Source organism: Pteropus medius, unplaced genomic scaffold (assembly GCF_902729225.1).
Source record: "Pteropus medius unplaced genomic scaffold, Ma_sr-lr_union100, whole genome shotgun sequence".
NCBI lineage: Eukaryota > Metazoa > Chordata > Mammalia > Chiroptera > Pteropodidae > Pteropus > Pteropus medius.
In genome coordinates this window covers 16,414,137-16,427,779 of record NW_024347791.1, presented here as the reverse complement: position 1 = coordinate 16,427,779, position 13,643 = coordinate 16,414,137, and the positions used below count along the sequence as shown (strand labels likewise).

The 13,643-nt window shown below is 36.3% G+C and overlaps 1 protein-coding gene and 1 non-coding gene across 2 annotated transcripts in view; one reads left to right on the top strand and one right to left on the bottom strand.

Annotated features, from left to right (window-relative positions):
• Positions 1-13,643, top strand: part of CDK14 (cyclin dependent kinase 14) — a 503,580-nt gene that overhangs the window by 211,682 nt on the left and 278,255 nt on the right. Inside the window, exon 6 of the mRNA XM_039878136.1 lies at positions 5,908-6,002. Within this exon, the coding sequence (XP_039734070.1) occupies positions 5,908-6,002 (95 nt within the window). The remainder of the gene's footprint in view (positions 1-5,907; positions 6,003-13,643) is intronic.
• LOC120615333 (5S ribosomal RNA) lies at positions 8,006-8,124 on the bottom strand. Its single transcript, XR_005656240.1, has one exon. It is a non-coding gene; the product is annotated as a 5S ribosomal RNA (ribosomal RNA).

The following is a 13,643-nucleotide window of genomic DNA, read 5'->3' as shown; positions in this document are numbered from 1 at the left end:
TTTTCTAACTCTCTTTTTGTTCTATGCAGAGTCAATTCTTGGCTATTTGGTGTCAGATTAATTGGTTTGAATATTAACAGTGATAAAAGTGACAGTGCATTTGTGAAAAAGTTAAAATTGCTTAGAACCAGGTAAACTCCGTTAGTTTGAACCATGCGAAATTGCTGTGTCAGATGGTCAAAAAAGTCAAATACTGGCAATTTCATGTGATCAAGCTATATGGTTAGAGGAATTTGTTCTCTGAAATGATTTAGTAAGCAGTCAATGTGGTTATGTGAAGTTGCAATGCAGAAATAGCCCCCAGGTGACTGCTCTTTGCCAGTAGTCAGGTGGCGGATAAACAGGTATTGATGGCAGGGGGAACAGTTCAGGCTGTAATCTCTAATATCACATTTCAGGTCTGTGATGTTGGGGAAAATAGGAGAGGAGCAGAGAAGTAGGAATATGCACTGGGATTGAATTTTTGTCCATTTCAAAATAGAAAAACTCAGCTAAAGATTTTTAAAAAGCAAGTAAAAACAGACTTTCCGATGGATATAAAACAATTTATGTGCTATTTATAAGGTCTTACTAACCTGTTGTATTGTCTTTTCACATTTAGTGAACAAAAAACATGTCTCTAAATCCTGAATGTGCTTTTTAGCTACATTAAGTTTATGTGATATCACATTTGTTTTAACCTTGTGTTTTGGTTTAGCCATGACCTCTTTTTCCCAGTCGACTCTTTGTATGTACCTGTGTAGAAAGTATAAAAACAAAAATGGTGTCAAAGATACAATTTCACTTTTTAATTTGATTTTTTTCACTTTTTTATTTAGTAGTTACTATATGGTTTTGTGTGTGTGTGCGCGTGTGTGCGTGTGCACACATATGTATGTGTATCAAATTACATATCATTAAGGGGAAGGTCCAGGCTGAGTAGAACCACAGCATTTCTCCCAGTATGTAGCCAAAGAAGGCAGCTTTCATTATAGAACCCTATACAAATCAACCTGGAGCTGTATATCAGTCAGTTCTCAAGGTACAGGCATGTATGTTTCTGTCTCTGTCTAGACCATCTACTCACCACAGACAGTTAAACAAGCAATCTTGTCTTTTCTCTGTGTGTATTTTGTTGTCATTGTTATTATTGTGGTTCACCCTTAAGATTTTCCTATTCAGAATAGTTTAGCTATGAAGATATTTGAGAATCTACTGAGATAGAACTTCTCACTGAAAGTAAGTAGTTTTACCATTCCTAATATAAAGTGAACTTTGGAGGCCTTAAGCTATCTAGCTGTGGGCTTGAAGAAGAAGTTCATGTCTATTATGGGTGTAATATGGTTGAGATATGGTAGGCTCCTTGAATTTAACGGGTAGTAATTTTTGTCTTCTAGAAAAGTCAGGTAGCAGCCCCTCCAACCCACTCCACTGAAAAAGTACATAAAAAAGAGGAGAGTAAAGATGCGAAGGCACTGTTTCTTTCCAGAGTTTAAAGGGGGATTGAGCAAAGATGGATTGTGTTTATTTGTGATCTTCCCTTTTCTAGAACGAGGTCAATAATGACCAAGAAAACTACCTGAAATATTAAAAAATGGTTTTGTTTGACTTTTCTTTATTAATATCGCTTGTTAAAATCACCACCAGAGTGGGAACCTGATAAAATGAACAAACTCTGAATTTTTCTATTAACTCAAATTTTATTTTAATCATGATGAGACTGGAGTTTGGGTGGAATTTATCGCTTCCAAATTGGAGTGGAAACTTAATATGTTTATTATCAAAGTGGAAGGTCCAGGTTTCAATATGGCTGATGGGTAGATATCTGAATCCTGCTCCCAAACTGCAGGAGGACTCCCTGTGTCCTATCCTACTGGGACTTGGCCAGAGGCACAGTTATCTTTAGGAGTAACAGTGTTTTTCTGTTTTTGTATTGTTTCAACATCGTAGCCACAAAACTATGATTCAAATTTTCACTCTCAACCCTAATTACAAGTCTTTTACATCACGTACAATTATACCTTTTTCAAACCTCACTGGTGAAATGAATTTAAAATGTTGCCATATGTTTACTCAAAATTTGTGGGGAAACCAAGCGTACTGGAATTACTAGGATTTGTTCTGTCCGTAAACGATGAGAAAATAACATGTGATATTATCAGTCTTACATGGAATATTATTTTGACAGTGTTTGACTTGAAAAGGGAGACATACTGGCACTAGGACTTGTAGGTGTTAGTCACTGGACTGACTTGGCAGCCGGAGACAGAAGGGATTATAGCATGTGACACCTTGCTGGGAGCAGTGGCTGCTGCATTGGCAGACTCCAAATTAGTCAGGTCTGTCACCTACCCTGATGTGGGTAGATTCTGCCCTTTTATGCCAGTTTTTCTGCCATCAGTTTGAAATTAGTGGCTCCATTCTTTTTCAAATATGAATTCATTATGTTAATCCCAAAAGAAAGAGAGCTTGCTTTCAAATACAGATACTGGTATTTATTTATTTAACTGATTGATAGTTGTTTTAAAAGTGTATAGAAATGTATTTAGAAATCTAAATTCTGTAATAATTGAAACTCGTTAAAATTACACGTGGGGGCTTTGAGTCTTCATGTAAAATGGTGAAAACTATTATATAAAAAAAGACATGACTTTTTTCTAAAATATTAATCACCATCAGAAAAGGTATTTTTTTTCCCAATATGAATGATGACAGGAATTTGATTTTACTGAAATTGTAGGAAAAACATAATAGGAAATGATGTGTGTGAAGACATTACTTTGAGAAATGAGAAACAAGTGTAAGTGGTGAGAAAAGAGAAATAGTAATGGGGGGGGAGTTAAAAAAAGAAAATTAAAAAAAAAATCGTAAGGCCAAAGATCTTCAGGGGGTGGGATTCTCCATGAAGTGTAAGCTTCAGTCCCTTTTTGGAATTGTTGCTGATAACGCTGGATCATCAGGAAATTTGACAAGCTGAGGGACAACTTGAAAAATGAAATTGGATAAGATTACAAATGATATTATATAATCCAGTTACAAAGCTTGCCTCACAAAGCCACGTTTCTTTTCATACATCATGAGAGTCATTGGTCCTTAATTCATCGTATCTATGCGTGTTCCTGCACAGACGAGGTGTGAAGTACTGTACCTGAGCATCATTTTCAGATGTCCTGTTGTGCTTTGAAACGTTGATCTCTCAGGATGAGTCTGCCTCAGAAGAATAGTGCCGGGGCAAATGTCCTTTGTCAAGTACCATTTAATATGTCATTTTAAGTGTCCATTTTAAAAATGACATAAAATAGTTGGTCCCCAGATTAATATCTGACAGCTAGCTATTTAATAATGCTTTAATTGTTTAAAGCTGATGGGCTAATTGAATAAGTAAAAGTAGGAAGATGGTAAATTATTGAAATTAATGACTAAATTATCATAGGTCTATGTAGTGGCTGTTTCTTCAAAGTTCATGTTCTGTGATTTTATTGTAATTTTTGTAATTTTCTCGTGAGTGCTAATTTACAAAGCTCAGATAAAATACTTTTGTCGATATTTTTACTATAAGGTTTTTAGCGTGTAAAACTAACTTGCCCATAGCAGATATATATGAGGCGAAAGAAAAAGCTTCCCCTGATAGTTTAGACTTCTTGACCTTGTACTATGTACACTAATGCTGCTGATTCAGTTCAGAGGGAACACACTTATTGTCTTCTAGTGGTGGAACCAGCAACGATAAATAATGCTTAGTCTGAATGGTCTTCTTTGGACCAACTATGTGTTTACTAAAGTTTATCTTGGGATTCAGGATATAATATATTGCCCTGACTTAGATTTGCCTGGGGAAGACAATGGCAATTTGTAGCAATAAAAATAACTCTAAGAACAGGAGCTCACATTCAGTGAGGTTATAATAGAACTTAACAGTCTACATGCTTTGCCTCTGCCTCGTCTGTGGGCTGCCCCACGACAGCTTCTCTCACATGGTGATTGCATATCTAAAATACCATCTTATTTGAGTAAAATATTAAATAATCTAGATTTGCTTTTTCTTTTAGTATGCTAAAACTGGGTACATCTCTTCATGTAGTTTAAAACGTACAACAAAATCGAGTAGAAAGTACTGAGAGTTCTCATATACTCCTTGCCCAGCCCTCTGCAGCCACCCAAGCCTTCCCTACTGTGAACATCTCTCACCATAGGGGTACATTTGTTACAATTGGTGAGCCTAGATTGACACATCATTATTACCCAAAGCCCATAGTTTACATTAGGGTTCACACTTGCTGTTACAAATATCTTTTTAAAGATGTGGTCTTGCCTATGGCCGTGCCACCCTAAACGTGTCTGATCTTGTCTGACCTCAGAAGCCAAGCAGGGTCAGGCCTGGTTAGTACTTGGACGGGAGACCACCTAGGAAGGTGCTGTAGGCATTAAAAAAATAAAGATGTGGTCTTCCAGTATTATTGAGTATCAAAGGTTCGAGGTTTGTCCAGGGCCACCAATGCCAGTAACTAGGTTCTGCATAAATAACTGAGTAAATGACTGATTACAGGTTCTTGACAGAACACATGCAAAATGTTTTTTTTTTTCTGTTCAGGTTGTATACCAAAAACCAAAATTGAAGACAGAGTGATACTAAAATAAATAACAATGATAGAGGAAGCTTATGTTCTTTGAATATTCTACCTGAATGGTCATTGATGTAGAGGGAAATAATTCTGTTTATTTCTGGTCATACTGAGGGATGGAGAAGAGTTTGTTTATCTTTAAATTAACACTTATACTTACAGTATATAAAATGGTCATATATTAATTTAATAAGGATTTTAATTTTAATTATCTGATAAAATGGGTTATTTGTGTGGTTCATTATTTTTTACATATCTTTTCCCATCTTTCACAATTAGAAAAATGTAAGACTAAATCTACTTATTATTAAATTAACAAGTAACATCTTCTAAATATGTTCATGTCTTTTTACTCTGCAATTCCATTTTTCATATTTCATTATAGGGAGATAATGCTAAAGAAATATTTATTAAAAGCTCATTTAGACTAAGCCCCTTGCCCCATATGAGACAGAGGATTAGTCTCTCTCTCTATATTTCCCCCACTGAGGAACTTGAATGACATTCAGTAAATTTATTGATTTGCTACTTTTTATCAGGCCTTCATTAGGACAAGAGGTTTGGATGATAATGAATGATGGCTGCTTGATCTTGAATCTTCCCACTCACACTCCTCCAAAAGTCATAAGTCCAACAGAGAGAGAGCAAATAAAAGCACACATGACTCACACCTTCAAGAGAATTAGGAGACAGCAGTAAGCCTCTGGTTGCAGAGAGTGGCACAGGGGAAGCTTAAAAAAAGTTTAAGAGACTGTGAAAAAAGTAGAGGGGCATGTAGGACTTAGAAAGCATGGAGAAAAATTACTCTTGAAAGAGAACGCTGGGACTTCATTAGTTCACAGCACTGACTACATGAAAGGAGATCAAAAGTGAATGAGACTGAAACTGGCAGCCCCTGGCAAACATTACTTCCAGGAGAGATTCACATATACAGGGAAAGGATATGGTACCCCTTGAAGACATGACAGTGAAAGTAAAGAAGGAAAGAAAAGGGAGAAATTAAGCATAAAAGGGTAGTAAAACGATCCGTAACAAATTGAAAAGAACTGAAATCATACCAAGTATGTTCTCTGACTGTAATGGAACCCAAATGAAGATCAATAAAAAATAACAGGTGATCTAATTGGGCAGAGGACCTTCATCTAAATGAAAAACTAGTTCCTCTGCCCTTGATTCTGAATTGTTATTGGCTTGGAAAATGGGAAAATAGATATATTTGATCTGACAGCATGCCCAAATGGGAATGAAACGTATCAATTGACTGTTACCCATGATAAATTACTTCTTTGTCCACTTTATTTTACAGCTTCTCTGTTAAAAGGACTCAAACATGCTAACATAGTGTTGCTTCACGACATCATCCACACGAAGGAGACGCTGACGCTTGTGTTTGAATATGTGGTAAGCTGAAGATTCAGATTTTATAAGTATGAATAAAAATTTTAAAGTATTATGATAGAGTTTCATAATAATACTTTTAGGATGCTCTGCTGAAGTATTTTATCTGAGTACACGAGACTTTGCATAATTTTGAATAATAGGTATCTTAAAGAAAAGTCCAGAAAAATGTTAAGTTGAATCTTCATCAGATATATTATCTATTTATAACCTATTTGTTACTATGATACACTTATTTTTAGATTTATAAAATAGGATTAAACAGCATGATGGTGATCAGTCTATTAAGGAACTACCAATAAAAATAAAATTGACAATAAAAATGTTTTTTTCTTTGGACTTGCAACTTGGTTTCCCAAAGGCATCCTTAAGGATGTTTTCTTCTGGAGAAAAGCCCGGTACTTACAATTTAGACTTCATAGTTTTTCCCCTCAGTTGGTGTTTCAGCTATTAATTAAAACTTTGAATTTGCATAGCACACATGTAATGATCTTATTGTGTTGAGAGTACAACTGCTAGAAGACTTGGACTTGAACTCATAATTAATCTTTCTCCGTTTCTCTTAGAAAAACATGTGGTATTTGTGTACCACCACTTCAGCATTTAGCTGTGGAATCATGAAATGTAACCATGATAATTAACATCCTAATTTTCACAGATGGATCTGAGAACATGTAATTTATAAGATACAGATGACATTGGTGGAGACTTTTATTGAGAAGAATAGCTGTTGGTATTGTGCATGTATTAAGACCCCGTTTGTAATTACCACAGTACTTTTTTGAAAATTCGAAATAGTTTTCATTTTTCCTTTAAAAATATATGATAGAATGAATATTTGCAGCATTTTTATCTTGCTAATATCTGCCTGTGTCTGTTTGTCATTTGAAAAATTGTTGTCTTATGAAGAAGCCATTCATCTTGTCTATTTACATATAAATGATAGATACATTTGAATAATATGGTAATGTGGCTAGAAGGACCGCTAGAGCCGAGCAGTTGAATATATTACATGCTACCAAGAATGGATGCTGATTCACACATCAATGCAAATATAATTTCTTTTGTTTAATCGATGATTTTTGGAGTCAATAATGATTTAGACTTGGCATTTTTGTTTCATGTTTTCCAGTATGTCTAGTTGCAATGTTTCAATTAAATCTAGATTTTTTTTTTAGTATACTTGATTAACTTTATAATATTTTGTAGAAAAGAGGTTTCAAAAATATACTTGTTCCCTTTCCCAAAATCGTATAATTAAATTGAAAGGAAGGAAAATCATTTGGTCCCTAAAATCTCTAACATCGATAGAGAAACTAACAAAAATAATGTGTGTCCTTCAAATCTTAAAAGAAAATTAAACATATTGGTGAGTCTAAAAATGTGCATAATAGATGTCATTTGATGGTTTTATGGTCTGTGGAACTTGCCACATATAAGGAAAGAAATTTCCTGTCTTGCAGTATTTGCTAACTGTTTAAGACTGACTTTTAAGCAGTCATTTTTTTTGCACGTGTGTGAGTGAAATTTCTTTGGTCCCAGTTCTTGTGGATACGTCCCAGGCCCTCTTAAATCAACTACATAAGAGCGAGCACATATGCAGTATCTACAGGCAACACTTCATTCCTAACTTCTCTGAGACAGTTAAGACATAGATTAACCTATTTTCTTTTAGAGATTAAAACAAGTTTGTGATATTCTTTGCTTCTGATTGCCCTTCCTGGCCTCTTCAGTTCTCCATTTCACTTTTATTTCCTTACTTTCCCATTGTCTTTTGGCCTTTCTCCTTTCCATCTTTCTTTTTTATTCTTTTCATCTCCTATCCTTTTGTTCTCTCCAGTGAGGCACTTTTTGTTATGACAACTGAAGTTTGTTTTTATTTTATTTTATTTATTTATTTGTATTTTTTTAATTTTAATTTTTTTCAGACGAGGCAACTCTTGGTTTACCTCACAGATTGCAAGGACCTTGTCAGTTTACAACCCCTTATTATTTTTTATTTTTTACACCTACAGCACCTGGTTTTCCTAGGTGGTCTCCCATCCAAGTACTAACCAGGCCCGACCCTGCTTAGCTTCCGAGATCAGACGGGATCAGTCTTGTTCAGGGTGGTATGACCGTAGACGGTTTTTGTTTATTTTAATTAAATTGTTTCAATGAATCCCTGAAATCAGAGTCGGAGAGTGGGGCTGGTAGAGAACATCTCCAGGCTTTAGAAATATCTGACAAGTGTCTTACCAGTTAGAATAGGGAAGGTGTAGACTCCTTGGCAGCATTAGCTGGAATTGCGGCAGTTGCCCAATACAAAAATAACTTCTCTGAATATTTTCTAAAATTTTATTTTGGTACATTGCTTCTTCATTCCTTGTTTTTCATATATATGCTGTTTTCTCAAATAAAATTAAGGTTCTTACATACTTAATGGATTAGTTTAATCATATTGCTTTCCTCACAGAATCTCACAGAAATAAATTCTACTTATTTCTTGCATATTTTAGAGCAGTGGAAAGGCAAGAGTAATTTCAAAGCATGAAATGAATGCCTTGGGAATTAGAGCAGATCTAGGGGAGGGACATAGGGTAGGAAACAGGAGGGTAATGTGGGCTTGGAATGGTGGGTAAGGGCTCAGAAATGGATGTGAAAGAATTTTTAAGACAAGTATGACTACAATACTAAAAACCAACAACTAAAATTTATTGAGTTTAATGCCAGGCACTGTGCTGTGGGCTTTACATTCATTATCACTTTTGATGTTCTCAACAGCCTTACATATTACCACTTTACAAAGGAGAAACCTAAGGATTAAAGAGATTAAGTGCTTTTCCAGGGTCTTGGAGCATGTAAGATAAACTCAGACTGGTCTTACTCTGAATCCTAATTGCAATATTCTATCTCTTGTTTATTTTTACACCTTTACTTAGGTTGAGCCTTTGGTCAGAGAAGGAAAGGAAATTTTCTTCTTTCCACTACCCTCTTTGCACAATCTACTGCACTGAAGATCCTGCGTGTAGTCAATCCTACATACAGTTACTGCTTTACAGCTTAAATACGTTTTATAGACTGGCCAAAAAGCTAGCTGTTTAAAATTTTATTTTAATTATGAAGTGTTCTAAGTTTCTACAAAGCAAACTTAAAAGTTACAGTATTGTTCCATGTATTTTATTGGGATCTGCTTAATCATACGCATGCACATGCAGAGAACCTTATTATTTAACAAGCCCTAAAATCAATATCGAACATTTAAATCTACAGTTTCCTAAACTTAACGATGGTATTGCCTGATTTAAAAATTGTTAATATCAAAGTTATTTTCTAAAAAATGTTGATTTGTAGATTCATGTAATTAATAGTACCTTTTTTTAAGGGAGGGGAATGAGAAAGTGTAGGAAAAAGCAATACATCATGCCCATTGAAACCTAGATATGAAGGGAAAGTAAAATAATTTAAGATTCATTAGGTACTATTGGATTTTTCCTTTGGATTAATTAAATGTTCAAGAGTTTTTAGAAATACCGATGTAATTTGAGTTCCACAAAGTAAAAGATTCTTATTTATGATAGTTTACACACCATATAATACATTTCTGTTCTTTGCTTTAAAAGAGAACAGAAAGAAATCTAGCTATGGGCGGTGAACACACAATGCAATATATATATGCCTTAGCGCTGAGAAAAAAATAAATAAATCAAAGAGAATTCTAAGCCTAGCTGCATTATTATTCCCCACAAAGGACATTTTAGGTTACATGAAAGCCTTCTGAGGGCCAGAATTATGAATGTGTGAAAGAATATTTGAGGAAATGACTTTGAAAGTTATTATGAAAGTGATTCAGTGGATAATAGGATACTGTAAATATCTCTTAAGTACTGTGAAGAGCTCCTAAAACATCTGAAATATAGATTCTTATACACTTTCAAAGAATATAGATAGAACGACCTGCAAACTGCAAGGTTGGGAACACGTGTCCTGCCCAGGCTGTTCCCGTCTCAGCCATGCATAACGTGGGTCTTGTGGTGTGCGCTCCTTGGAGGTCTACTTTCCTCCAGTTGTGGGAAAATGCCAAGGAGCATTGTCAACCAGGGGGTGGCTCCATTAGCTTGAAAAGGTGTCTGGTTTTGTAATGGTTTAAAATATTGTTATAACTATCCTTTTTTTTTTTTTTCCCCTGTATGGATTTGAGACTTAGAAGAGAAATGCAGAAAATAGTGAAAGTGCTAACACATTTTTTTCTACTGAAACAGAAAGTTAAGCAATTTAGTTTTTCTTTTTTTGCCACAGAAAAATAAGTGCCACATTACCCCATTTAACACCATGCTGAAAAATTTAAAACAGGTATCGTATGTGGAAATAAGAATATTAATAGTAAACATGATTATGTAAATATATATTACCGTTAGCTAAAATGCATAACTATTCTGTTCTGTTTTAAATTAAATGAGAGCAGTATGTAGCAGCACTTTTCATTACACATTTAATAATTATGTACAAGAAGAAAAGCAACAGACTTATAGCTAATCATGATATTCACTGGAGCAATCATTTTATTTCTTCTACTGAGGTAGAAATTAGTGATATATTCCAAACTAATGTGCAACATTATGTAAAACAAAAATCTGTATTCCACATTAAAAAAAAAGCAAAATAAAAAACTGTCACCAAAAATCATATAAAGTGATTTATGGGTTACCAGAGATCACATAGTGTATTTTTATCGTGCTTTACATTCTACAAAGCACTCTGATAAATATTTCATTAGATTCCCTCTGTAGCCCTTTGAGGTATATAAGGCATGTAGTATTGTTATCCAGTATTTTTATTGATGTGGAAAAATAATGCTTAGAGAATTTAAAGCAGATTTACTAAAATTACTCAGATAAGTTAAAAAGGTAAATAAGACTTTAGCTCAGGTCTTCTGTACCTAAAGATCCTTGTTATTCCATTGTACCCTGCAGCCTGCCGGTGTTAACCATCTGCATAGTTTGGTATGATGGTCTGAGGTATGTGTGATGTTAGGATATCACAGTTGAAAGATATGTTCTGTTTTTTCACCCTGTCACACAATCTACCTAATTGTTTGGTTTCTCTGCCTCATACATTTTGATTTCTAAATCTCTGAAGAATGCTTTAATTTGCATGATTTTATGCCACATCTGTTCTTGAAAACTGGAGCTCTCCATCAGTGTTCTGATTAAACTATCCTGAAGCAATTGAACATTTTCCCACTTTCCTTTGAGATAAAATATACATGCACATGTCCATGCACATACAACTTTGAATGGGATTGATCAGGGATGGCATCGCCGAGAATGTGAGAGGCATTTAGATAAAAGTCTGAAGGTGGAAGACACATATATTAAGAGCCTTCCAGAGAGAAGGCTTGTGTGAGGGGTAGCAGGGTTTCTGTGGCTGTAATGGAGCTGGCCAGGATGAGATATAGTCCAAGACACAGTAGGGTCTGGATTGTGTCAGGCCTTGTAAGGTTTTGTTTTAATGAATTTTGCTTTTACTCAGAATGAGATGGGAAGCCTCTAAAGAGTACTAAGCAGAGAAATGATCTGATCCGACTTATATTTTAATTGGATTTCTCGGCTGCATTTCAAAAAGTAGACCAAAAGTGGACAGATTCTGATACAGGGAGACCAGTCTGGAGGCTGTTGCAGTTACCTAAGCATAAGATGGTGTCAGCAGTGCAGGTGGGGAGAAGTGGTTGGATTCTGGATGTATTGCCAAGGTTGAGCTGACAGAATTTGAGGTGGGATTTGAGAGACAGAGAGGAGTCAAGGATGACCCCGGGGATTCTGGCTTGGGCAACTCCAGTAGTGGAGCTGCTTCGAGGGGAGAGGGAGCACATTACAGGAGGAGCGGTGTGGGTAAGATGCCACTCGTTTTTAAATGAGTTAAGTTTGACATGCCTATTGCATATGCAAGTGGAGATGTCACAAGGCAGCTGGTTACGTGAGTCTGGAATTTAGCAGCGAGATCTGAAGTAGAGATTTGGAAGCTGTCTGGATTATAGATATTATTTAACAAGGAGATTAGATGAGATCACCAAGTGTGGTCATTGTTACATGGATGGCCCTAAATGATCCATGCCTTCAGATATTCATACTCTTATAGAGTCCTTGCCTCTTAATCTAGGCTGGGCTTGTGACTGCTGTAACTGATGAAGGTGCAGTCCTGCCAGCTTCTATCTGATTCTGTTCTGTTGAGCATCTTGATCAGCTGTGTGAGAATTCCAGTTGTTCTGCTGGAGAGACCATGAGGAGAGGCCACGTGGGGAGCGAGAGGCCCTAGACTACACAGAGGACACCTGAGAACCCAGAGGACACTGTGAAAATAGGCCCTAGACCTAGGACCCGAGCCAAGCCATTTGCCTAGCCAGCCTAGCTCCATGCTTGACATGTGACTGAACAAGCCATCTTGGGTTGGGGTAGGGGGCCTGCATTCCAGGTTCATGGGTATCACATGGAGCCCAGATGAGTTGTCCTTGCTATACCTTTTCTGAGTTTGTAACTCAAGAATTGTGAGAAATAAACTCATGGTTGTTTTTTTAAGCTACTGCGTTTTGGGTTAGTTTGTTGTGCAGCGGCCCATAACTAAAACAGCACATGAATGATTGAACACAGAAAAAGAAGAGAGTTTCACAGAGTGAACACTGAGACACTTCACATCAAGGGTCAAAGTGCCGATGAATAATCAGCAAAGGATACTGAAATGGAAACACCAGCTAGAAAGGAGATTTTATTCATGAACTCAGATAAAACTCCCTTATCTGATACTCTGATAGATAGACTTGGGTTTCACAAGAGCAGAGCTGCCTCTCTAGTGCCTGGCAGAGTAGGTGGCATATATGGGGTAGTTAGCAAATACTTTTTACATGATTAATAAGTGACATTTGAAGCAGGAAGAGCAAGAGTCTGTAATAGTTTTACTGCTTAAGGCAAACAACCAAGAGAAAGCAGAACTACTTAACTCATATTTGAAAATTTTTTTTCTTTATTTTTCTATTTATATTCCATCTTTAGTTTTTCTATGTATATAGTCTTTATTTTTTTCTCTCAAAGCAAATACTGTTCCAAGCAGAAGATTTAGAACAAATCAGATTTCAGAGCAGTTAGAGCAGGCCTCAGACAATGCCACCTAGCTGTGTCAAAGGAATTAAAGCATGCGGCCACTGAATAAATGTACTAGTCAAGAGTTCTCTATGGCAAGCAACAGAAATTCTCTTTGGCTGAATTAATCAGAAAAGTTTATTGAGAGGGTATTGTGTGGCCAACAGATCCATCCGATTGGAAGACTTTAAAGAGGGTGGGGCGGGTTAGGAACAGTGTGAGGTTGGATAGCCAGAACCAGAACCAGAACCGAAATCATGCTGTGGAACTTCCGCTGAGCACCCTGCTGCCACCAGGAGTGTGGGCTTCAGACCTTGTCCCTTACTTCGCTGGCCCGGTTGCCTATTGTTACCTCTGCTGGTGATGTCAGAGGTGTCTGCATTCTCTTTGCTACTTTAGGCTGTTAGCTCCTAATGCTATGTGAGGGTTGATTGTGTTTGGTTAGTTGGTACTAGATCATATGCCATGTTTTGAGGGCACAGTCTCCTGAGAAAGTGAATGTCTGGTCTTTTGGTTTTTTAACAGCAGTGGG